The 27,534-nt window shown below is 40.0% G+C and overlaps 1 protein-coding gene across 2 annotated transcripts; it reads right to left on the reverse strand.

Annotated features, from left to right (window-relative positions):
• Positions 1-2,079: 2,079 nt before the first annotated feature.
• On the reverse strand, positions 2,080-14,527 carry rnf128a (ring finger protein 128a). Of its 2 annotated transcripts, none has more exons than XM_066660527.1 (7): positions 13,923-14,527; positions 11,454-11,698; positions 5,576-5,647; positions 5,346-5,431; positions 3,395-3,500; positions 3,100-3,289; positions 2,080-2,656 (listed from the first exon to the last, which is right to left on the reverse strand). In XM_066660527.1, the coding sequence occupies exons 1-7, from the start codon at positions 14,323-14,325 to the stop codon at positions 2,640-2,642; spliced, it is 1,119 nt and encodes a 372-aa protein (XP_066516624.1). In that variant the 5' UTR covers positions 14,326-14,527; the 3' UTR covers positions 2,080-2,639. The 2 variants fall into 2 exon arrangements, with proteins under 2 accessions (XP_066516624.1, XP_066516625.1); XM_066660528.1 differs by having other exon boundaries at positions 2,082-2,656; positions 3,404-3,500; positions 13,923-14,516.
• Between the last annotated feature and the right edge of the window lie 13,007 nt (positions 14,528-27,534).

Consider the following 27,534-nt stretch of genomic DNA (forward strand, 5'->3'; position numbering starts at 1 on the left):
ACGGAACATTTTGTTTTCTGCTATATGTAGTAGTTACCGGCCACTTTTATTACAATATTAGAAATCTTAGCTAACTGTAAATAAATAGAAGTACTTTACTCACTCAAATCAACATTTTCAGGAGTCAAATATGTGTAGATTAATGTCCAAGACTTGCTTGAATTTGAAAGAAAATATGTTTTTAGATAAAAACTGTTTTGTTTAAGTCTCACTAGGCGCCAATACTGCTAAGATTATTATTACTTCGGCCACCTCCCCTGCTTTTGACAGTCAAACGAGACAGTTACTACCACATTCAGTGGTTTTGTGAGGTTCACAATGACGTTACGTTTGTCCTGTGTTGGTAGTAGTGATGGGAATTTCGGCTCTTTTGGCTGGGATTTTCATAAAGAGCCGGCTCTTTTGGCTCCTAAATGGCTCTTTGTTTTACCAATTATTTCCACTACAGAACAATATTACCTACATTTTACATGACTATATGGACAAAATATTATTGTTCAATATTAAAAATAATAAATAGTGTTGCAATGGCCAATTGTTTTTATGGCTGTCTTGTAATAACTCACTGATTGCACTCACACATTCACAATTGTATAAATAACTGGATTTTTATTTAAACACCTTAATAAAAAAATCACTTGTAAACTCTGAAATATAGCCAATGGAACCCAAAAGGTAGGTATTACAATAGCTTATTAAATTAAATAATCATCCATTTCTGGGTAATAAAATAAACAAATACAAAGTGCAAAATGTTACGGAATTATTTTTTTAAAATAAATTAAACAAGAAAGGAAGATCAATAAATACATTGCTCAAAGAATTCTTTGGGGAGAACAGAGGAATAAGACACACAGTCAAAGATTCTCTCTTATTTCACGTGTTTATTGAAGAAAATCAAGTCATATATATATATAGAACCCCAGTCACGTGCACCATCAACGTTTCTCATACCTTTAACCCAAACATTCCCTTATTGGTTCCTCATTATCTCCAACTTTATAGTTGCCAGGGAGAAATGGTGAGAATGTCCTTCTAATCTGCTCAGGCCTTTTTCCCACAGGTCAACGTAACCACACAAAACACACAAGTCCCTTCACCTTCAAATACTAAGGCCTACATAATTTAGTAAGGATCAACCAAGATTAATCAAACCCCATATATTATGTTACTCATTAGTGTTAATCTGCATTTTTCCATTACACAGAACAGCAGCATTCAAACAAACCACAACTGTCAACAAACATTTAACTGATTTAACATTTTCTTCAACTATTTTTTGGAAAGCAGATTGGCATTCAGGAAAACCAAGTGTCTCAACTTGAAGGGTTGGGGCTTGCTTGTTGTTCTCTGATTGGTTGAATGAATGACAAGCCTTAGAAAAAAATGGCTCGGTCTTAGACGGGAACCGGCTCTCATCGTTCACTTACAAGAGCCGGCTCTTTGAACCGGTTCGTTCGCGTCCGACACATCACTAGTTGGTATCCGTACTCTACAGGTAAGGATTACAGTGGCGGTAGATTTTCCCCTGTTCCCACGGTTACAGATACTTAAATATTGTTTAGATGTGTGATTTCTTGCAAGACTGATGTTTCAAATGCCGCACTAAGGCTTGAATTTACGTTTTATTGTTTTATCCAATACGATTGGCGAAGACAGAGAGCGGAATTGCACCATATACGGCAGTGGCCGGAGTTAGGGGAAAGACTGATACCAGCGCTGTACATGTACATTAAACCTAACATAACTCTAGCTTTAATATTTCAAATCCTCATTATGAAAACATTTAATACTATATCATTAAAAAATATCACTGCTCTATAATTTTCAATAATTATCATACATACTCTCAAAACTGTTAAAGAATATTTACAACACTGATGGAGTATTAAGTTCTGCCTTTAATATGCAATGCTCTAAATTCTACTCAAAATACTGTGGCATTAGCCATGGATTTAGGGGCCCGGGGCCAATCGGGAATCATGGAAACATGCCTCATTTACACAAACAGATTTTGGTCCCCAGAAAGTGAGTAAAAGCTTGCAAACACGTTCATTGAAAATACTCTATAGACTTTGTTTATTAAAAAAAGCTGTTTATTTTGCATCAGTAAAGTTCAGATGTTAGTCATCACAATTAAAAAATTCACATTAGCAGCTCACTGCAATTCAGCAAGAAGACCCACTCCCCAAAACACACACACACACACACACACACACACACACACACACACACACAGGTACAGGCACTTTTTGTACGACCAGGTACAACTGCACATAAAAGCACTGTGATTACAGTACAAAAACCCAGAAGGTCTAAAATTAGATCACAAACAAAATCAATAGTATCACAAATTAAAATACGCATAATTAACATTCATATATTCACACACAACTGTTTATTGTCACACATACCTGGTGCTTGGGGATTATGTCAACCCAGGTTTTACCTCAAGTTTTAAGTTTCACTAGTGCTTTATTTTTAATTTCAACAATTATTGCATATTTTCCTTAGTTTTTAACCACAGTTTTAATTCCATCTCTTCTCCCCCAGACTTCACCCCCTCACACACACAATTGAAAATGTCCTTGAGTTTTGTTTAAGTGCAGGTGTTTCTCTCAAATACGAGGTTTTCACAGTCACACAACCGCCGTACCTGCAGACCAATCACAGCACAGAACACATATTTACTCATCCAATCACAGGACATAGCCCAAACCTGCTGGGTCATAATGCAGTTTTTTTCCCACGTCATTGTAGACACGACTTATAGTGAATATATATATATATATATATATATATATATATATTAAAATCTCTTTAGAAAAACACAACTTCAGTAGTTATGTTTCTGAATGTAATAAAATCCTCTTCACAGAAAATTTCCATCAAGTCCTGACCAGCAGAGGGTGTTATTGCAATATAGAGGAACACACTCCTGGTGCAAGGCTGGAAAACACCTTGGATTGGTCTCCAGGCTATCATAGGACATCACTGACTTATTTATAGTGTCAAACACTCTAAAATACTTCTTACTCTAATTAATCCCCCTCTCAATGTCAACTGATCATCGGTGTGGGTGTGGTGCACTGATCTCACCATTTTGTGTGTCTCCAGCTGAGTTTGTAGATTCATATCCTGAAGGCACTGCATCGTTTAGTGTGAGTGACACACTTTCAATGTGTGTGCTGGAGTGTGTGTTAATGTATGTGTTTCTCTCTGTGTTAATGTGTGTGAGAGAATCCTCAGTGGTGCTGGAAAGTAAATCTGGAGGAGAGTTGTCATCCACCTTCAGAGAGAGAGAAAGTGTGTCATCACAGTGTATTAGAGTTGATTGTGTAATGCTGAGAGAATTTTGTTTGTACAACAGTTCCTAATTAAATAACACACACACATTTCTCACCTGGACTCCAAGGGCTTTGAGGACGTCACATTTACACATGGGACACGTCCTGTGCTCCAGCAGCCAAGGCTCAATACACACCTTATGGAAGTAATGACTACACACACACACACACACACACACACACACACACACACAGAGTAAATAGAGCAGAATATTTTGCAAAATCAAGGTCTCTTTAATCCTGAGTAATATTATAATTTAATCAGATTATTTTCTGAGATCGGGGAGACACAGAGAAACTGAAAGACTCAGTACATGTGACATTTGTGTTTGTAAGAAAGCTAAGAACTACAGATTTTACATTGGGAAAAAATGTACATGGCTCTACAGCACACACACACACACACAACGTGGATTTCAGGAGTAACTTGTTTTTTTTAGAAAAACTCTTCACCTGTGTGTATGTAAATAAAAAGTATGAGGGTATTAAATTGGTTCTATCAGGAATGCGATGAGTGATATCATGGCTGTACCCACCCCATCCATAAAAAAGCAATTGTTTAGTTAATCAGCTTGTTTTATTTTAAATAATCATTTTTAACCTGTAATTGAATCATTAATGCAGTGTGCATTCAGAGATGCTCTCTTCCCATTTACACATGAAGAGACACAGGTTGCTTATCCTTAATGAAAGGCTGTTTATTTCTGATGTCAGAATAAATTCTCAAGGAGGAAAAAAAACAACGCAGAGTCTCTGTCTGTAACCACCAGTTACTCCTCATTGCTATCGCCTTTTCGAGTCTTTGAACATTTCTTTAAGTGTTCTCTCTGTTCCTCTTCACACAAAAAAACTTTTTATGTTCTGATCCAAGGAAAGGCTTTCCTTCCTCCTTTTGTTTTCTGTTGGTGCCCCATTTGTTTGAGAAGGCTATTTATTTATTTATTTATTTAGTGAAAGCCAGCCTTTCCTTTAGTGTCATTTGTTCCCTTTCACACCAAAGTCAAAAAATGGGTGGGTTTTATAATTACATTTGATTTTCTACCCATTTTTAGGCATTTCCTTTAAAGGTGTACTTTTGCAAGGGCTTTGTTGTGGCTCTTGTGGTGTTGTGGTAGAACACAGAAACAACACCAGTAAGGTCTATTCTCATGTCTTATAAACATTAAGTGTAAGTGTATGTAACCACTTATCCAGTTCAGGGTCGCGGTGGGTCCGGAGCCTACCCAGAATCACTTAGCTTAAGGCAGGAATACACCTTGGAAGGGGCACCAGTCCTTCACAGGGTGACACACACTCGCACATTCACTCACACCTATGGACACTTTTGAGTCGCCAATCCACCTACCAATGTGTGTTTTTGGACTGTGGGAGGAAACCGGAGCACCCGAAGGAAACCCATGCGGACACAGGAAGAACACACCAACTTCTCACAGACAGTCACCAGGAGGAAACCCACGCAGACACAGGGAGAACACACCACACTCCTCACAGACAGTCACCAGGAGGAAACCCACGCAGACACAGGGAGAACACACCACACTCCTCACAGACAGTCACCCGGAGCAGGATTTGAACACACAACCTCCAAGTCCCTGGAGCTGTGTGACTGTGACACTATCTGCTGCGCCACCCTACCTCCCTCTTGTAAACATTATTTTTATTATATTTAGAGCTACCCTTCCTTTTTGCTTAAAAAACTCCAGCCCGAGAGGTCACCACCATTACATATGAAGCAGGAACAGAACAACATCCTTATGTCTTTTCATAACTTTCAGTGTTTGGAGTTCAGATGCACTTGGTTTTTTGTCCCATTTACAAACATTGGTTTCCAGCACAAAGCTATTGGAGGGTACCAAACTGTGTGGAAACATTATCAGATAAAGAGGGCAGATACTGAACACAGAGAAACGGTCCAGGTCAGTGTTAAAGGAGAGCTGTTTACACAGGAAACTGTGAAAATGATCCAATTTATAGTGAGAGCATAAACTCCTCATTTACCTGCAGGTGAGAACGCTGACAATGTCTCCAGGTTTATAGACTTCAATACACACAGCACAGGAATCATCATCAGAACCTACACACTCCTTTACACATACACAAATGATACAAACACCATCATTTACCAACACTGAAACAGAAGCCATTTGCTACTTTTTTGATTCCTCAACTTTACTCTTGCTGTGTACACATATAAACACATGCTAAATCTATTAAGTTTGAAAAGAGACCTGATCTCCGTGTGCGAGTGTGCGGGTTTGGAGTCGACTGATCGCCGCCTTTGCCTTTGCTTTCATCCGTTTCTGTGAAAACACACACACACATTTAAATTTACATTTATACACTGCTTAAAAATAAATAAATAAATAAATGGGAACACTTAAACAACACAATGTAACTCCAAGTCAATCACACTTCTATGAAATCAACCTGCCCAGTTAGGAAACAACACTGATTATGAATCAATTTCACCTGCTGTTGTGCAAATGAAACAGACCATTTCTCTGTTCTCTTTCTTTCTGGCTGATGTTTTGGTCACTTTTGCATTTTGTCAGTGCTCTCTCCCCTAGTGGTAGCCTGAGGCCATGTCTACAACCCAATCAGGTAGTGCAGCTCCTCCGGGATGACACATCAATGCGAGCTGTATCAAGGTTTGCTGTGTCTGTAAGCACAGTGTCCAGAGTATGGAGGAGATACCAAGAGACAGGCCAGTACACCAGGAGAGGAGGAGGGGGCCGTAGGAGGGCAACAACCCAGCAGCAGGACCACTACCTCCTCCTCTGTGCAAGAAGGAACAGGAGGAGCAGTGCCAGAGCCCTGCAAAATGACCTCCAGAAAACTGTCAGAAAGACTCCATGAGGGTTGTATGAAGGCCACAAGGGGGCTTGTGCTTCCAGCCCAACATTGTGCAGGGTGATAGGCATTTGCCAGAGAACACCAAGATTGGCAGATTCTCCACTGGCGCCCTGTGCTCTTCACGGATGAGAGCAGGTTCGCATTGAGCATGTGACAGACGTGACCGAGTCTGGAGACACTGTGGAGAACGTTCTGCTGCCTGCAACATCGGCAACATGACCGGTTTTGGCAGTGGGTCAGAAATGGTGTGGGGAGGCATTTCTTTGGTGGTCCACACAGCCCTCCATGTGCTAGCCAGAGGTACCCTGACTGCCATTAGAGATCCTCAGACCCATTGTGAGACCCTATGCTGGTGCAGTGGTCCCTGGCTCCCTTCTGATGCATGACAATGCTAGGCTTCATGTGGCTGAAGTGTGTCAGAAGTTCCTGCATGATGAAGGCACTGATGCTATGGACTGGCCTGCCCCTTCCACAGACCTGAATCCAGTCAAGCACATCTGGAACATTATGTCTCGTTCCATCCACCAATGCCATGTTGCACCACAGACTGTCCAGGCCATCCCTCAGGAGAACATACGCCGCCTCATCAGGAGCATGCCCAGGCATTGTAGGGAGGTCCATACAGGCATGTGGAGGCAACACACACTACTGAGCCTCATTTTACCTTGTCTTAAGGAATTTCCACTGAAGTTGGATCACCCTGTAATTTGATTTTTCACGTTTACTTTGTGTATGATTCCAAATCCAGACCTTCATGGGATAATAATTTTGATTTACATGGATCATTTTAATGTTATTTTGTTTTCAACGCATTCCACTATGTAATGATAAAGATCAAGAAGAATATTTAATTAATTAATTAATTAATTGAGATCTAAGATGTTGTGAAAGGGGTGAAGAAATCCCTCTCACTGGCTCACAGCCCCATGAGCCTGGACATATGCTCGTGAGACCTGAAACAATCTGTACACGCACATTTCATGTATAAATATCGGTTTGTTTAATAATATCTTGGCTAATGCCTGCTAGAACTCACATTATTTCTCACAGGGTGCATTGGACCCATAGTCACTTCAGTTTCCGCCGTGCCATATGAACCGGCCTTTCACCAACAACGGGTGTCCATTCAGCGTGTGGCCATTTGTTTTCATAATCCAGTTTTCTGTATGTTGATAGGTGGACGTGTGGCTAGTGAGGAACCCACTACCACACTCTCAATTTAAACTATATTAAAATATTAAAATACAGCTGGTAAAACTTACACCCACATTTCCCACTTCCTCATTCATTATTAGGGACTGGGTTGGAACATGTGCGCTGCTCTTAATGGCCCTTTATTGGAGGCTCCGGGGTGGAAGATGTCTGTTTTAGATGGAGGGGTGTACATTGTGCATGTTTTAATTTCTCAGTTAAATATTATGAATAATGAGCTGTATTTTGATGGCGTTATTTTAAAGGGATGAAAAGTGATTTTCGTTTCTTTAGAATCTGCATGTTCCTGGTTAACCGTACCTTCACGGATGGTATATCCCAGGTAGTGTTAATGAGGGGAAGGTATTTACGCATGGGGTGTGAGGAGGAAAGATGAGTTGGAGTGGGCCAGTTTGTGGAGAGGCTGCACCCAAGTTAGCGCAAAGAATTTGTGCTTTCTTTTGAAGTTTTGTCTTTGTTTGTGATATGTGGGTATTGGTAATCTTACCCAATAAAACAACAAAAAACCCTACTCTGCAGTGACTGTACTTCTGCCAGTTATTGTACAACCAACATCTTCACATTTGGTGGGAGTTGTGTGCAACCAAAGAGACTGGAGTACAGGAGTGCTCGGAGGTACCTGACATGGCAGGTGATGGCCTTCAGGAGATTGGCCAAGGGGGAACAGGATCAGCCCTCTGAGCCAGCAGAGGAGCTACCTGAGATGGAGACAGTAGTGGAGGAGCGGATCCCAGAGGAGGGAGCCCTGGCCTCACTCTATCAGCTGCTGCAAAAGACTGTCAAGTCTCAGATAAGGGAGGCTTTCAAGCTGGAACAGCAATGGAGGAGTGTGCAGGTCCAGCTGAACCTGCTACGGGATGATCTGGAGGCAGATCGAGGTGATGGAGCAAAGACAGAACGACAGGGACAGGAAGGGCAACAGCCAACAGAGGAGGACAGCCCTACCGGACCCACCATGCCCCACCATCCAAGTCTGAAAGACTTCTTCAGTGACAAATTCACCATATTTTAAAGGGTAAAGAGCTATATATATTTGAGTGGGAGCCGAGAGAGTGGAAAGAGAACAGACCACAGAATTGACCACCTCTGTCACGGGATACTTAAGAACCCATAAGACACTGTTCCTGTAAATAAAAATTTATCTGAGTTCAATGCTATTGTTTAATTGGTAGCTCTCTGTTTTGCCCATTTCTGGAGGGGGCGAATGTCACTGATTGTGTCTTGTTCCTTTGTGTTAATTTCTAATTATAAAATTATTTGGCAGTGATCTGAAAAATGTAACTGTGGTAAGACTATAAATGTACTGATATATCCAGGATGTGTATCTCTGATAGCGTGGTCTACTACACTGCCGCCCAGAGCGGTGCAGTATGTGAATCTACCCAGGGAGTGTCTTCTCATCCTGTCATTTAAATTTACAGAACCAGGCCTTTACACAGCTGAGTGATCTGTCTTCCATTTTTGTTGACTACACTATCCTAGCTTTGTCTCTGAGCTGTGATACTCGTTTGGCAGGAGAGGACTTGTTTGGTATGTTGGATAGTTTGTTTATATGGAAAAAAAAATTCCTTCAAGATTTTCAAATAGGTCTGTGTAATATGGGGAATCTGAGAAAGGTATATAGATAGTACATGAATAAATATTTGTTATTTTGTAACAATTTCCTATCAATTTTGATCCAATTACAGATATTTCACAGTGATAGTCTGTAACCTAACCATTTGAAAGAGTAGTTAGTGTTTTTCCTACTATTATTAATTGATTTCAAGTAAATTGAGTAAATATTAATGCCACTGTAGAAATGTAAACAAATTTTGATATTGATGATAAAACTAATGACACGAACAAAACAGTTTAGTTGAATATTTTGTGACAGATTGTGATGAAGTCTCTTATCTGGTTGGGGTATAGTTGGGTGGGTGCAGGGAAGGTTATGGCTGGAGAATATGGTTGGAGTCCAGAACTTAGTTGAATTTTTCTTAGGGAAAAGACATTTCATGTCTAAATATTTCTTATTAGAGTCACATATGAATCATGTTCATTGTTTTCTTGCGTGTGTGGATTAATCAGTGCTGTGGGAGTCAGTTGTGGGTGTTTTGATGGGGTAGGTTTGAGGAGGGTAGATGGAGGGGGTGTTGGGTGATGATTTGTAGTTGAGTTACTACTACGCTGCTGTAGTAATAAAGAGTGGAGCTTTTCACTTTTCTGATGGAGGGTAAATTTCTTTCGTTAAAATCTATAAATTCCTGTTCCAGGATGGACAGTCCATCTTTTAGTGTTCTGATCCAGCCGGCGAGTTTAGGTGTGTTCCAGCTGTGGCTGTGGTGTCATGGGGCTCTGAAGAAAGCTTTTCTGTGGAGTTTGGTGAGGCTGTAGATTTTCTTTTTGTTACAACAGATTTCTTCATTTGGAAAACAGTTTTGACAGTTGTGTAGACTCTTTTCAGATCCCTGGATCATAATGGTTCTGTTTTAATTAATTTCCAGAATGGCATATACCTATTCTGCACCTTCATGTTTATAATTTGTCTAAAATTTGCAGTTAGTCTCAACAACAAACCTGGCCTCACTGTCAGGATTCTGCCAGGTGCATTCTGATTGGCTCTCTGTACCTCCCTGTTTATGCATGTGCATGTATCGTTTTGCACTGGTATTGGTCCAAAGTGAATTGCCTCCTACATGTCCTGCCAAAATAGCAGATATGTGACTGGTCCTTTTGCATTCCACTCAAATTTCTTTTCCTGTAGTAGTAGGTGGTTCTTGGACATGTTAAGTGGCTAAAGGCACCAGATTCTCCACAGAGAGTCTGGCAATGCGAGACTACCTTGTACTTGTTCTTTGTAGTGAAGTTTGGCAGTAAAGTCAGAGAGGATCTTTGTTTTTATAATAGTTTCCTTGCTTTTATATATTTGGCATACAGTAGGTATTGCACCTCACAGTTATTCAGATGCACCAAATGACCACTGTGAGTGCTGGAATCTGTCAAGTCTATTCCGTTACAGTTAAAGTTAAATCTTTGTTTCCTTCTCCTTAGTCAGTGTCCGCTGTGTGTACCAAGGCTGCTACTTTCCATGCATGAAGATCTGTGCTTTTGTTTTGCAGCAAGGAATGGAAAAATACACTCCTCCTCCTTCAGCTGAGAGCAGGGTGTGATCAGGATATGAGAAAAGAGGAAGAGCCTGAAGCTTTTGATGCATGTACTGGCACAGAGCAGAGACTGTCGTGATTCATTTAGAATGAACATCTGCCAAATCCCTCGCTGACCCTGATTAAACACAACTGAAAATGAGTGAAATTGTTAAATAATAGTAAAAATAAAATAAAAAGTTCACTCTGGGCTGAACTAACAGGTGCCAAGTTCCATGCAGTTTGGATGCGGAGTGGAGAGATTGTGGGTCCTGTCTCTGGTCTGACTGCAGCTACTGGGAGACTCAAATTCTTTCACTAAATATAGCAAAAAAGTCGCTAATTTGGCAACACTGACGTTTAAAAGGACACCGCTTCCAGGACTCCAACCAAGGACACCACCCACAGGTCTGTACCCACAGGACCCCTTCCACAAACCTCTGCCCATATGACACTGTCCACAGGACTCCAACCAGAGAACAGAGACCTCACAGGACTCTGCCTTCAGGACACTCACTGCACAAAACGCTGCCCGCAACACTCCACTGACAGGACACTCAATAAAACTGTTGTCTGGGTGTTTTTGTTTGGTAGGCTAATTTTAGTCCAGCAGTGACACGGAGGGACTAAAATCTCCAGCAGCACAGCAATATGGGCCCTAAAAAATGTAATAGAACTTTGTCTGTGTTAGTGTGTGCGTCCTGTATGCTGGCTCTGTGCAATCTGCTGATGATGAGTGTGTGTGTGTACCTGCGTGCAGTCTATTACACTGTCTGTGTGTGTGAGTGTGTGTGTGTGTGTTTGTGGTCCTGTGCTCGATACAGTCTCCTGACTATGTGTACCTCCCTGCAGTCCTATAGTCTGGCTGTGTGGTCTCTGTACAGTCTCCTGATGGTGTATGTGCGTGTGTGTATACCTGCATGCGATCCTGTACTCTGGCTCTGTACAGTCTTCTGGCAGTGTAATAGGTGAAGTATGAGGCGGCTGCTGCGGCGATGATGATGAAGGAGATTGAAATGAGGAAGATGGAGTAGTGACCCATTATTGGCTCAAACACCTGCCCCACCTTTATCTCCATGGTGATGGACACACCCTCCTGCAGCAGCCTGGCCAGGGCGGCTCCGTCAGCATTACCAATCATCACTGCCACAATGAAGGTGCCTTTAAAAACACACACATACATGCAAGCAAAGTGAGAAAACGCATGCACTTTTCCATCAAGCTCTAGATACTTTCATTCCGTGCTTTGAACTATTCTTCTCTTCTGTTGAGCGCAATATGGTCAGGGGCTGAGTCTTGTGTCACTGTTGCTGGTCCACATGTATCCAGTTTCTTTACAGGGCATGTAAATAAGCCACAGCTATATGTTGGAGGCATCCACACAAAGCCAGAATGACAACACATTCATTCGACTTAACCCTGTGCTGCGCAGATAAATCGCTGCCAAGCAAGTGTAATGATGACAGCTTAATCCTCATTGGTTAGAAGCTCAGCTCACACCATATACAGCTATTTCTTTTTGTTCTAAAATGTACACCAAATTGTTCACTATTGAAAGAGTAAATTGTTCACTAATGAAAGAGTCAATTGTTCATTACTAAAATTAGGGTGACCAGATCTGAGACGGTGAAAAAGAGGACACGTCTCGAGGGGCACAGGGTTGGAGCTCTCATCCCTTGCTGTCGTGGTAGGCTAAACCTGTGTGTGCTTTTAGATCCTTTACACCTTTATTTGCTACACAAAACATGGGAATTTCTTTTTTAATTAATCCGAGAACTTACATTTATGTTTCGGCATAGCTGCTTGAGATGAGCTTTGCCTGATGTGAACAAGGACTACTGACGTGCAGACTGACCAATTAAATGTTTACAAAGAAGGTTATCGCCCAATAACTGTAGCTCTACAGTCAGACCGTGCAATCAGAAGATTTTAGGCTACTTCACTACTTCCCCTTCTCACTCAAGCGAACCAATCGGAGTAGAGGAGGGCGGGACTAGTTTGTGAATGAAACTTTCTCGAAATTCTATGTATGCTCTAGAAAAACAAAATCCCGAACGTTTGTGATATTAAGTCTAAAAAAAGAGGACATGTACGGGTAAAAGTGGACTTCTGGTCACCCTACTAAAATTCTAAACTCCACTACCTATACACTCTTCACTCCTGAAACACTGAAATCCTCACTACTGTTTACTAATTAAACAATTAAATGTTCACCACTGAAACATTAAACCGTTCACTACTGAACAGTTGAGTGTATTTGTAGTGAACAGTTCAGTGCTTTAGTGGTGAACTACTGAGTTTTTCACTCTTAGTGAAGAGTTCAGTATTTCATGCGGCAGCCGTGGCCTGGTGGTTAGGGAACTGGACTTGTAACTGGAAGGTTGCCGGTCATGACTGAAGTGTGCTTGAGTAAGGTACCTAACCCTCAGGTGCTGCCCACTGCTCCGGGCATGTGTGCTCACTGTAGTGTGTGTGTAAATGTGTGTTTCACTGCACAGATTGGGTTAAAAGCGAGAACAAATTCCTCTGTGTGCAAGAACAGTGGCCAATAAAGTGATTCTAATTCTACTGATCCATTGAATACTTCACTATGAAAAAATTCCCTTTTCACTGGTGAATCACTGAACTTCTCACTACCAAAAGAGTGGACTGTTCAATACTAATTCACTGGCTTGTTCACTACAAAAATGCTAAGCCATTCACTACTGAAACACTGACTAACAGAATTTTTCTCTACTGAAACTCATTATCCCTCTGAAACGTTCTGTATCGGAACATTGAACTGTTCACTACTGAATCATTGAATTGTTCACTACCAAAACCTTGCCAAACCAGTGGACTCTTCACTACCAAAACCGTCAGATGCCTGAAATGCTAGTGTTCACAGCTGTAACTCTAAACTCCTTTGTGCTGAGGAATGTGGAGCCTGGGGAATCCAGTAACACATGAGTTACAGGTTTAAAAGGAAGTGAAACGCAGCTCTGTGTTTACAGCATACACACACTCTCAACCCAGCTAGAACCTATCCAACCTGTCTTGGGATCAGCACCCTGCTTGACAACTTCCTGTTTGAAATCTTGTTTGTCATGTTTGAAAATGACACCAGTATATTAAACAACAGTAATAGTAAGAAAATATTTGTAGTTTTCATATCACAAATAGCACTACTATTCACACAAAGTTAAATTTGCTGCAACCCATCCTAATAACAATATACCTATAATACTGTAAAGGAAGATTTAATTAAATATAGGTGTGAGTGATCATAATAACCACAATAATAACAGTAATGTGCATGTGAGTTGTGTCAGTAGTTTACTGACTGTGTAGTAAACTGAGTGTGAGGTGGTCACGGGTTGATGAGTGTTATTGACAGTGAAATTACCCGGATGTGACATCTGTAGGAGTGTGTTCTCAGTTTCGTCGTCGTTGTTGTAAATGACGGCGGCCGCGGCCTGGTGCTCCGCGGCTTTGTTGATTTTCTCGGTAAACGTGCAGTCATTTCGCTTTATCAGCGCGATCCAGCCGGGCTCCATGAGCGCTCCGTGGGGGCCGAAGTGCGTTGTTGGACTGCATGCGTCCACCGGGTCCGCTAACAGGACGGGGCCGGTGAGAGCGTGCCGCGGAGACTCGCGCCCGAACAACCCGTTTGCCAAAGACGTGTTCAATCCCGAGCTGGAATTCACCTGCACGCGCAGGTATGCCGAGCACAGGGACGAGGCGCGCGCGCAGTAGCTCCCTACCGCCAAGTACATAAGGACGAATGTAAAATACCGCCACGAAGGCATAGCGCAAGCTCCCCTTCGGAAGTTTGTGTGTGTGTGTGTGTAGCGTGAAATTCCACCACAGCTCACCTGAGCTTCTCCGAGCTCTGACTGGCTCCGTACACACAGGTGAACTTATTCAAGAGGACACGTCCTCGCGCTCTGATTGGCCCGTGGAAAAATTTTCATAGAAACCACAGCGGGCGCTCAGCAACAAAAACAATTGTACACACTGTTGCATAGAATTTTCTGAATATTCTGAAATAATTGTGTTTATAACGAGTTTATATACATTCTAAAATATTTAAATGTTTAATAGATTAAAGTTATGATTGTTAAACTATAATAGTTTATTGATAATGTATAAACATACAATACTACATTTGTTTAATTTTATAGACATACTTAAATATGTAATGTATATAATGTACTTATGAAAGTATATTTTAAGGCTTTATTAAAGTATAACTGAAATATTAGTGTTATGAACTGAGAATTTTTCTGAAGTTTGTATATTAAACAGATTTAGATCAAAGGATAGTCACATCAATTGCTTGTGGCTTTTTAGTCCAAAAGATTTTCACCAGTTTGTGCAGATGCATATATACCATTTTAATTAAATATTTGTTTTTGGCAACAAATGTTATACAGCAGTGCTTGTTTGTTTTGATTCAGTTTTATTTTGTAATTTGTGTATGTTTCTGATCATAAACAGCTTAATGTATAATAACGAAATATGAATAGCTAAATTCTATTGCAATAATTATGAGAGTAGAACAATCAGTTAAACATATTTTCCATTTCATCTTTATTCATTCATTCATTTATTCCAGCGGTTCTCAAACTTTTTAGACCAAGTACCACCCGTTATCAAACCAAAAGAAACCACAGAAACATGCACACCCAGGGTTTTTCCTCTGTTCCGAGGGTATAAGGCAAAATCTTGCTTGAATTTTTGCTGCTTTTTATTTACTTAAAATTTGTATGCTTAACACAAAATTATCTAAAATAATTACTAAAAACTATAAAGTGAATACAAGTAACTAAAGGCCTAAACTGAATGTTTTAAACACAATTATACATTTATGAGAACATATAAAATGTATGTAAAACGAGGAGGAATCAATTTAATATCAGTTATGTGCTTTAATAGGCTACAGGTGAAAACAGCATGGTCCTTGGTGCAGGTGCTCACAGCGGCTCTCGGTGCTTGTAGTAGTTATAGGTGAACGGTGGTCATGAGAAGAACGGTCATGTTTTCCTTCAGCTGAGGTTTCTTCTAATTTGTCTTCACATGTACAGACTTCTCGCTTAGTTTTTCTCTATTTTTCCTCTGGAGTTATTGCTTCTGGGCTTTGGAGTATTTCTTGTGCTAGGTCTCGGCTTGTTTATCTCCTTTTCGCTTTGCCCTTTTTATAATAAAATCTAAATTGCTCATGTCTGTCTCCTATGCTTAGGTCCAGTAACTGAAACTAGGCTTTCTTTACGTGGATTAAAAAAACAAAAACAAACAAACTGGGGTATCGCTTTCCCTCCCTGGAAAATAGTGGAGGAACGCTGTTGTAACACATTGTATTTTTCTACAGCAAAAATGTATTTAATTGGGACATAATCATGAAAACTGTGAATCATTATGTAATTTACACATAAAACCTTTAGATTTTCAGTTATGAATAAATTCCTTAATAAGTAGTAAATTTTTCAGGGACCACCTCTTTTCAGGAGTACCACCTCTTGCTGCTTACCACAGTTTGAGAACCACTGATTTATTCAAGCCCACCTTTACTCCATCCACAGCTGTCCACCAAACTGAGAGGGAGAGAGAGAGATACTTTGACTTTCAACCCTTTTATTAAACCATCATTTAATCACCAGCAAACTCACATGAGAAAATAAGGGGAAAAAAGATACAAAGAAAAACCCTCACTGCAAAAAACACAGCGCACAGTGAAAAAACAACCGAAGTTCATCCACAGATAAACAACCCCCACCTACCCACTAGTTCTTCTCAAATTCACACACACACTGAGTGTTCTGATAGAATACCAGCTCCACTCAGACCTGGGATTCAACCAGAGCCTGAAACAGATTCACAGCCGAGCGCAGCCTGAAGGACTTCCACACCGCCATTGGCCTGTCCCAGCTAGAAGTTCACCAGCTCACACTTGACACTCCTATATTACTAAATAAGACATAAATACTAAATGAGAAAACACATTCAGCTAATGATAAGGTCCAGAAGCTCAAAAAGTGGGTTCAGTCTCACACACATTTGGAAAATGCATGACAAACTGTCAGAGACTGACAAAATAAACAGCAGGGCAACACACTCCAAGTAATTTTGGTCAGAAACTCATTTGTTGGAAAGGCACATTATAAAATCCACCATTGAAGGTCCCAGAATCCTCAACAAAGGCCACGGGTCCTCAGGGACTAAGAGGAGGGCTCTCCATTTTGAGGTAGTACTTCCTTCCAGCTATGTCCTTCTTGCCAGCCATGGAAACCAAAATGTTCTGCAGACCCTCAAAAAAAGAGAAGACACCACTTCCCCATCTCTGTCCACAAGCTCATGAGCCAGGAAATGATACACAGCTCGGCCACCTGGATAAGGCACACCAAAAACTAAAGCTGCCTTGAACATCCTGTAGGACATTAAAATTACTTAAAAATATACACTGCTAAAAAAAATACAGGGAACACTAAAATAACACATCGTAGATCTGAATGAATAAAATATTTCACTTGAAAATTTTTATTCATTACATTTTGTTCTCAACGCATTCCACTATAACATTAAAATTATCAATGAAAATCAAAATTATTATCCCATGATGGTGTGGATTTGGAATCATACACAAAGTAAAAGTGGAAAATCAAATTACAGGGTGATCCAGCTTCAGTAGAAATTCCTTAAGACAAGGTAAAATGAGGCTCAGTAGTGTGTATTGCCTCCACATGCCTGTATGGACCTCCCTACAATGCCTGGGCATGCTCCTGATGAGGCAGCGTATGTTCTCCTGAGGGATGGCCTGCACAGTCTGTGGTGCAACATGGCGTTGGTGGATCGAACGAGACTTGATGTCCCAGATTTGCTCAACTGGTTTCAGGTCTGTGGAAGGGGCAGGCCAGTCCATAGCATCAGTGCCAATGTCCATAGCATCAGTAGACAATGCCTCATGCTACCACTAGAGGTGAGAACACTGACAAAATGCAAAAGTGACCAAAACATCAGCCAGAAAGGATGAGAACAGAGAAGTGGTCTGTGGTCACCACCTACAGAACCTTGCCTTTATCATGGTTGTCTTGCTAATTGCCTTTCTACCCATTGTCTGTTCCATTTACACAACAGCAGGTGAAACTGATTCACAATCAGTGTTGCTTCCTAGTGGCACATTTCATGGTGGCAGTTTATTTAACAAAAAAAGGTATAAACATGTTTAGTTGAACTCAAGCGAATTGTTTACACATAGGTACATACAAAAATATAAAATACATAAATAGATGGAGAGACATACCAGTAATAATGTAGTTGTATTTTCATGAGCTAATCACACATTAACCCTCCTTTACAATTAATCATTTTCAAACTTCAGTGTTGTAGTGAACAGAAAGCTTCATTAGAGATGTGTACAATTTTTATATATTACTGAACAGATTATATAATTTGAAATTGAATAAACACGAGGCACATGTATTTAATAAAAGTGCATTTCATTCTATTCATTTTTACAATACAAAGATCTTGGTAAAAATTGCTTCCCATTTTTTGATTATGATTCAGTAATTGAAGTGTTACTGTAGTCATGATTAATGATAATGAAAAATATGATGAAAAATAAATACAACCATTATTTACTGTAAAAACTATACCCAATATTGAAAATAACTAATAAAAGATCAATAATGATATAAATAACTATTTACTCATTGAATACACTCTAAATTGTGTTGTGTTTCACACACAATAATCAATGAAAAATGTTAAAGTTTATTTTGTTATAAATTATACATTTACACAACTATTTTATTTATCATTCTACAGACTTTTAAGCTGAAGTTGTGGGTTCCCTCTGTGGTTCTGGGATGGTGTTTTCAATAATTCTCATGAATCATTTAAAACACTACAGTTAACCATACAGGCTATTACATATTTATTAAAACACTTTAATAATGTTTTTGCATTTATTTTTCAAAAATACTAATATGGGGAAAAACTCGGGCATTCATTAACCGTCTAATCGTTTTGAGGGTCCTTGCCGAGTTGTTGACTGATGTACATTTGATCCAATCACATGACGACATCAACCACAGGAAACCAGGGGAAGGGGGATTAGGACGGGGATGTAGGATTAGGCTTTACACCTGCTCAAAAGTGTTGTTGGAATGATTAAGTTGTTAAGTTTAAGTTCTTTAAACAGTGAATTAAGTATTTATTTCTTTTCTTGTAAGATGTAACATGGTTCTCCAACAGAACTAGGTACTCTCTACTAGGTTTCAATGAAAACAAAACACATAGCACTCCTGATATTTTAATTATACATTTTTGGTGATCTGATTATGGGGTGAACTGCAAACTTATGAAATCCATTAGGTCTCTCATGTCTACAATCATTATTTTAATTTGATTACAGAATTATAGGACTGTATTAATTGTTTTGTACTCAGCACAGTATTGGATTATAATCAGTTTAAATGTGTAAACCCTTAAGTAACACTTATAGCCCACTATTCAAATAAATATTTAAAGCAGCTCCTTTCCATTAATGGACATGGGAGAAATGGTGCTAATAATTTGTAAATAATCGTAATATTCAGCAAACCTACCCTGACAGTCATAGTGGGTGTATATGACAATAGAGTCAGTGCATGTAGCTACAAGTTAGGTGAACTTAATAAGATGGAAGTTCACTGTAAGGTAGTTATGGTTTAATGAACTCCAAGATAGTGGTGCAACCTTTCAGGAAATTTGGCTCAACTTAAAACTAAGAATATAAACAGACATTCAGAGAAGTTCACTGTACTTCATCTAGTTCCTCTGCATGGTTTTAAATGATTCTTTATAGAAGTATGTCCTTGTTGTAGAGTGTTGTGTATTACTCTTTGCGTTCAGATGATCACACATGCTTTGATTTGGCATCAGAACCAGGTCCTGGAACAGCCTACTCACAAAATTAGTTGAATCAAGTTTGTTTGAACAGGTAGAATAGGATCAGAATTGGATAACACTGGCTTAGACTGAAAGCCTCCCTTTCTTCTTACCTGGATTGTGCATGTGAATTTGTAGAAGGACTATCATTCTTTCATTCATTCATTGTCTGAAACTGCTTATCCAATTCAGGGTCGCGGTGGGTCCAGTTCGGAGCCTAACCGGAACCACTGGGTGCAAGACAGGAACACACCAGTCCCTCACAGTGCGACACACACACACACACACACACACACACACACACACACACACACACATCACCAGTCCTACCAACTCCTCACAGACAGTCACATGGAGTGTGGCTCAAATGCACAACCTCCAGTACATGTGGTCTCAGTTAAATGGTTATTCTCTTTATTAATTGCAAGAATTTCACATATTAAGCCAAACAAGTCTGTAAATCACATAATGCTGAAAATGTACTCCATATAATGTACTCAATGTTTACAAGGTACAATATTAATACTGAAAACAACAGTGATTACATGGTCACCAGGCATACAGCTGTACTACAAAATACACAATAATCTAACACAACATCCCAAAGAACTCACTGACATTCTCTTACACTTCCAAACAATGCTCAGAGCAATCTGAGCTGCATTAGTTATAGAAATTTGTTAGAAGAAAGAAAATAACTAGTACACCTATTTTGTGCAGGGCATTTTACACAAAGCAGGACGTCACAGTGAACCAGACAGCCTAGGTTTCTAAAAGTATCAAATTATACACACTGTCTGAACTGTGGTGTATAAGGTGTCCTGCAGTCTAGTATCTGTGCATTTAGAATTGAGATGAGGGGCCAGTTACAGTCCAGTTTACATGCCTTAAATATTCTGGGTGAGGGGCATGGCCTAACCACAAACATCGCATTGACCCTGAGACCCTGCTCATCAACACAAGCTTTTAGAAACAGCTCCATATCAGCCCTGTTTTTAAAAACAAATAAAAATGGTTCTTTAGCCTCTGGGTCATCTCCAGAGCCTTTATGCCAACTACATATCTCGAAGCCAACGACGTACTTGAGTCGTGCTTAAAATGTTCTTCCGCACTCACTTGGAGCTGCCTCCGGCCTGCAGAGATACCCTTCTCAGTTTTGCGAGCATTTTTGGTACAAACCTCTCGCCTGGCCGTGTTTCCTCAGGGTGCCTTCCCATTGGCTAAAGAGTTTTTGAGTGACAACTCAGTGCACTGGACAATGTTCATGACTCAACTGCAGCAAGCGTGTGTTATTCGGCTTTGGGACTCCACATGTGCCGAATATCACTCATAATTTCCCCTTTCCTAATATTTAAACATATAGCCCTTTTTTGCTTAAATTGCATACTATTAGAAAAATTTGACATATTGTGACACTTCACCTGTTTTTGATTATTAAAATTAATAATACTTATTACTATAATAATTATTACTGATTGTTAATAATGATTAATCATTTTTTTAAAATAATCATTCACATTTCCTCAAAAAATGCGAAAATGACAATGGATTTTGCAGAAGTTAAATACAACTTTATTAAATTTGAATTCATTAAAGTAACAGGAACATCTCTCACACTCCTTATTGTCATGTTTCTCTTTTCACTGACCTCATGTAACACAAAATGCCCATATGGAATTCGTTAAAAACAAATAAAATTTGAGCATTTAAATCATAAGAGCCGTTGTGGAATAGGTTCAATACGTTAGTACATGGGATTCTGAACAGGAGCTCAAGCACTCAAAAATATTTTACAAATAAACAGAAATAAATGCTCATTTATTCTGTTTCATCCTGAGTAAACACTGACATCACTGTGCATTTACCTCAGATCAGTATCTACGAGAGACAAACAGTATCTACGAGAGGTTTTTTAAGACTGAACTACCTCAATATCTACACTGTCAGACTTCGCAGGTATTTCAGCGTTTTAAAACAGTAAATCACAGAGAGTATTCGTGTTTATGTAAATTCTCTCCTGTGTCTCTCCACTGCCCACTTCCCCAAATCTACGCATTTAGTGGGAAATCTGCTCACTCTTCAACACACTTGTTAAATGGATGTAGATAAGCTGATAATATAAAATATAGTTCTTTAAACGTCTTAAACTTTAAACGCTCATCACACTCGCCTCTGTTCTGCTGTAACTCTACGGCACTGCCGGTGTCTGTCGATAACATCCGGGAACTACTGAGAGGCTCCATGATCCGCCATCGCGGTAAAAATAAATAAATAAATAAATAAATAAATAAATAAAATACCGGTCCATTGGAGTCAACGGTGTTAAAGCAACTCTCTCTATATACTGCTCTGGGATAAACAAGCAAAAACACGATGTAAAGTATTTGAAAACTGTAAATTCCAAAATACATTACAAATAAATTACATAAAATAAGTAATTGCAACGAAACACTAAAAAGCGCTTTTTCCAGCGACAGCACCATGAGGGAGTCGACTCCTAAAAAAATTGATTCCTTGACTCTGAGATGAGGAGTGCAAAGATTATTTCATTGTAATCTGTGCAAACCAATTTTTAAGTCCTAGATATCATCACAAGGAAAAATGGATACCAAATTCAAGGACATTGGAGTACTTCAGTGACCGGCTCTATCAGCTTGGTAGTAATGACCAGGAAATGATTAGTGCATGAAGGAGGAATATGGAGAACATGCGCAATGTGAGGCTGTTACTGATTAAGAGGGAACTGGAAAGAATGCAAGAACAAAGGGAGAGAGAAGATGAAATGGAGAGGGAACAAGCTCAGTTGTACTTGAAGTATAAGCTACTGGAAGCACAGATGGAGAAATTAAGGGCAGAATGTAAAACTAAGGCCATGCGGATGCATCAGGCTACAAAGAAGACACTGGAAGAAGTGGCCAAACAGAGGGCAGAAAAGGCAAGGCCAAATAAGGGGCATGTCAGATTTTGGAAGAAGCTTAAAATAGACAAGCAGAGACAGGAGATGCAGAAAAAGGAGGAACTGATAGAGGAGCTACAAATAAAGCTTAGACAGGCAGTGCAGTGGGCAAATCAGGTGGAGGATAAGCCGAATGAGCTCCACACCAAGAACCATGAGGTAATAGATAGGTATAAGCGCATGATGATGCAGAAGATGAGTCTGCAACACAATGAATTGCTGGAAAATGTTCTGGAAAGGGAGGAAAAGGTCTTAGCTACAGTTCCCATGGTGGTAGTGAGAAAATAGATGCTTCTGCAAGTGCTGAAGCAGCACCAAGCGAAGGAGAGCCCCAGCAACATGTGCCAGGAAGAAAAGAAAGAGGAAGAGCAGCAGGAAGTAATGATGGAGGAGGGAGGAGGTAACAAAAAGAGGAACAGTTTCTGGAAGAGGTTAACTGCCAGGCTGAGGAGGTCCTGAAAACAGAAAGTACCAAAAAAACAAAACAAAAAAACAAGCACTGTCTAGTGTTCCTAGAAGTGGTCTGACCAGAGGAGGATGGGTCCCCTTTGTGAGTGAATTCAAACTGCATATCTAATAATAATAATAATAATAATAATAATAATAGGTTATATTTATATAACGCCTTTCTAATACCCAAGTTCAATTTACACAATAAATAAATAAATAAAATAAAATAATAATAAAAAATAATGAAAAAAATAACTAAATAAAAAAGAGAAAGAAGGAAGAAGAAAACGAAGAGCCGAGGTGAAGAATTTGCAGTTTGCAGTTTTCGGCTTCTAAAGAAAAAAGAAAGTTGGATGGACCTCTCCTCCCCTGACCACGCTACCTGAGGGACAAGCAGAAACAGGTAAACACTTTTTAAACATATACATTTTTAACACATGGTCTACTATGTGTTACAGATTTATTGATGAGGCAGGCCTTAACCTCATCACACACCGCCCCTTTAACACATCACTCCTCAGAGTGACGTGAGAGGAAGTCTGCGATTATATTCTGAGAACCTTTTCGGTACCGGATCTGAAATTTAAAAGGTTGTAATGACAAATACCAACGAGTTATTCTAGCATTACTGTCCTTCATACGTTGCATCCATTGTAAAGCTCTATGATCCGTCTCTAAAATAAAGTCTGTGCCCAACAGATAGTATTTGAGCGAGTCCAACACCCACTTCACAGCAAGTGCTTCCTTCTCTATTTTAGAGTAATTAATCTCTTGTGGAAATAAGTTTCTGCTAATGTACAGAACCGGTTTCCAGTCCCCTTCATCTTCATGGAGTAGCACTGCTCCTAATCCATGCCCAGATGCATCTGTCTGCACCACGAATGGCTTATCAAAGTCTGGGCTAGTACGTATGGGTTCTGAACATGAGCATGCCTTCAGATCGTTGAAGGCTGATTCGCACTCATCTGTCCATTTTACCCTTTGTGGTTTGTCTTTCTTCACCAAGTCTGTCAATATTGCCGCTCCATCTGCAAAGTTTGGGATGAAACGCCTATACCAGCCCACCATTCCCAAGAAGGATCTCACCCTCCTCTTTGTTGTTGGTGCTGGACCTCTTTTGACTGACTACACTTTGTCCACCTGGGGGCGAATAACTCCTCCTCCCAGGACATAGCCTAGGTATGACACTGTGTTTCTTGCCAAATTGCATTTACCTGGGTTGATTGTCAGCCCAGCATCTGCATTTTTCTCAAGATTGTGGTTACATGCTGTAGGGGTTCTTCCCAGGTTATGCTATATATGATGACATCATCTATATAAGCAGCTGCAAATCCCTCCGTTCCCTTTAATACTCCATCCATCAACCTTTGAAAGGTTGCAGCTCCTCCATGCAGACTGAAGGGCATCATTTTAAAATGATATAATCCACTAGGCACCCGGAACGCTGTCAACTCTCTAGCTGAAGTACTTAATGGCACCTGTCAGTACCCTTTACATAGGTCTAGTGTTGTCAAAAACTTTGCTTTTCCCAATCTTTCAATCAACTCATCTGCTGTAGGCATTGGGTAAATGTCAAAAGCCGATACTGAGTTTAATTTGGAGAAGTCAACACAAAATTGCAGACCCCCATCCTTCTTTGGGACCAGAACCACTGGACTGCACCATTCACTCTTTGAGGCTTCAACTACCCCCAACTTTAACATCATCTTCACCTTGTTTTTTAGTTCCAGAATCAGACGTGCTGGCAGTTCGTCTGTCGGATTGGATTCTGTTTCAGCAGCCGTATATTATGATATATGATGTTTGTTCTCCCTGGCTCTTCTCTGAACAGGTTAGGTGGAAGGACGTTCTCCAGTTCTGTCTGCTGTTCTGGGCTGAGGTGTGATAAGTTGAGTGATGGACAGCCCTCTCTTCTTGTAGGGAAGTACTGCACTGTATTTTCTTCTTCTTCTCCCACTGCCCTTACCCATAACTGTTCTGTGCTGTTCTTGATTTCATCTCTCCATGCCCTCAGCATATTAATATGAAAGGCTTGTTTTGTTTTCTTTCTGTCTGGGAGAAGTAGTTTATATGATGTCTGCCCGATCCGTTCGAGTACTTCATATGGCCCATGCCACTTGGCTAGTATGCTGGTATCTGACGTTGGCAGTAAAACCAGGGCTTTCTCCCCTAGTTTTAACTCTCTGTCTCTTGTTCTATATCATACCATTCTTTCTGTCTATGTTGGGCCTTCTCCATATTTTCACAAACCATCTCAGCCAGCCTCTTCTACATGCGTACTCTGCGCTGCTGGTGTCTTTTGGAGGCATGTAGTAGTCCTTTGGCTTGTCTTGTGACGAATCCTCGCTGTTTCTTTAGACTTTGTCTTCTAGTCCTCAGCTTTGATTCAACATGATGCACTGCCACCATATGTTATGTAGTGAAATAACCATTCCCGCTGGACTGAGTGGACGGACAGGAAACTGGGTCCGCCAATCAAGGATCACTCCAAACTTCAAAATAATTTTCACCCCAAGCGCTTAAATTTACCGCGCTACCTGAGCGACAAGCAGAAACAGGTAGGCACTTTTAAAACATACATTTTTAACACATGGTCTACTACATGTTACAGATTTATTGATGAGGCAGGCCTTAACCTCATCACAAGAGAATTCTGAAAATACTGAAACAGAAAGAATTATTCAATAATTGATTTTTTTAGTGAATGTGGTACATTTTCAGGTGTCATCCACCTCAGGATCCTTTGTGTATCACCAGTGGTACAGCTACCACAGTTTGAGAACTACTGCTCTATGATAATTTAATATGGCTATATGCAAGTCTAGAATTTAGCATCTGCTTCCAAAATTTGCATTAGGATTTTTTTTCTTCATGTTTTGAGAAGAGATTGCTCTTTCTCTGAAAGAGGAAAAGTAAGTTCCAGTGAGGATGCGCTCTCCATATTTGGCTCCTTTGGGACCAATGTGCAGCAGCTTCAGAGTGCTTTTCATCAACATCTACAGCTGGAAGGCGAGGCCTGAAAGCACATCTAATAAACACACTGCTCAGTATGAAGTGCAGCTCTGCGCTTTTCATTCTGCTTCTGTCCAGCATCGTATAAAATGAATACACAGACTCCACTGCTGGAGTACTTTAGGAGGAGGCTAACTTTCTATTTCAGCTTGGATTAAAGATATACATCTTGTGAAAGATTTGGGGATGTCTAGCTTTGCAAAATGTTACAATACAAACAAGCATGTTTACAAAATATCCACTTATAAAAAAGACTAACCAGATTTGACACGAATCATATTTTACACCTTTAAACACAACCATGACAGCTCCGAGAATTCTGGGCTTAACGGTTCTTCTTTATAAACCCCACATTTTAAAAAGCACCAGAAAGAGATCCACTTTTTAATCATCTGAGCTTTTTCTAGTATTACACTTTTTTTATTATCAGCCATTACATTAAAAATGACCTCGTTTCTACACTCATTGACCATTTAATGAGCTACACTTTATAGTTCTACAATTACAGGCTGTAGTCCATGTGTTGCACTTTTTACTTCTCATTATTAACACTGATGTGATGGAAGAGTGGTGTGTTAGTGTGTGTTGTGCTGGTACGAGTAGATCAGACACAGCAGTGCTGCTGGAGTTTTTAAAACCCTTAGTGTCACTGCTGGTTGTAATCCAACAACCCAAAGACATTCAACCAACAGTGTCCTGTGTCCACCGAAGGACTTGAGGTCAACCAACACGCAACAGATGAGCCACTGTCTCTGACTTTACATCTACAAGGTGGACCAAAACGTTAGGAGTGTCTAAGAGAGTGGACAGTGAGTGTTCACAGTGTTTAAAGGCTAAGCACCACGTAATGGACCTCCATGAATATTTCACTTTTATTTATTACTGACATATATAAGTATGAATTTAAATAAAAATAGCATGCTTAATTTGCTTTAAAACTGTGACAATTTTATTAAATTGATGGAAAAACCCCAGCTCGCTATGGAAATTCTTGAACGCAACCGTGTGACATCACTGGTGGACAACAGCTGAACAACGCCGTGGTAAGACACAGTTATGACTGACTGTTATGACAATATCTAGCTAGCAATAGCTAAATAACCAACATTATTCATGACAATAGCTTAGTAATCAGCAAAACTCAAATTTAGAGGTACTGTTATTCTTGTAAATGTGATCGAAGTCGAACTCAAATTCATCCGACACTATAAACCTCCGTAATGCAACTACATAGCCGAGTATAATCTGAGCCACCGAGTTTAGCAAATCAAGCTAACGTTAACTAACACCAACTAAAACAGGGGAAGTAAGTTTACTTACCCTGTTTACCTCCATGTATACAGAGGCTCTTGAACACCTTTGCTTGGTTTTCTTTACATGCCCATATTGTTGGAAAAGTGCCAGTGAAATGAGCACTACAGATAATGGAGTGAGAGGATGGTCCTTTCCAAAGTGCCTGTTTAAAGTTGACAAATTTAGTCAATTTTCTGGAAATTTTTGGATCTTTGGGCCATTTGTGCACAGATGTCCCACTGTACATTGAATTATTGCAGCCAAAAACAACACACCTTTTTGTCATTTTGCATTAAATTAAGTGCAACTTCTAGAGTTGTCCACCATCTACGTCACAGGCAAGACGCGTATTAGAGTTTCCGAACACTGTTGGGGG

The sequence above is a fragment of the Hoplias malabaricus genome, chromosome 2, assembly GCF_029633855.1.
Source record: "Hoplias malabaricus isolate fHopMal1 chromosome 2, fHopMal1.hap1, whole genome shotgun sequence".
Classification (NCBI taxonomy): domain Eukaryota; kingdom Metazoa; phylum Chordata; class Actinopteri; order Characiformes; family Erythrinidae; genus Hoplias; species Hoplias malabaricus.

Excerpts from the sequence above, each read along its gene's own strand:
- rnf128a (XM_066660527.1), bottom strand. The coding sequence starts at position 14,325 with ATGCCTTCGTGGCGGTATTTTACATTCGTCCTTATGTACTTGGCGGTA. Across the intron at positions 5,432-5,575 it reads CACTCGCACACGGAGATCAG|GAGTGTGTAGGTTCTGATGA; the intron begins GTCTCTTTTCAA and ends GTATGTGTAAAG. Across the intron at positions 3,501-5,345 it reads GTCAGCGTTCTCACCTGCAG|TCATTACTTCCATAAGGTGT; the intron begins GTAAATGAGGAG and ends GTGTGTGTGTAG.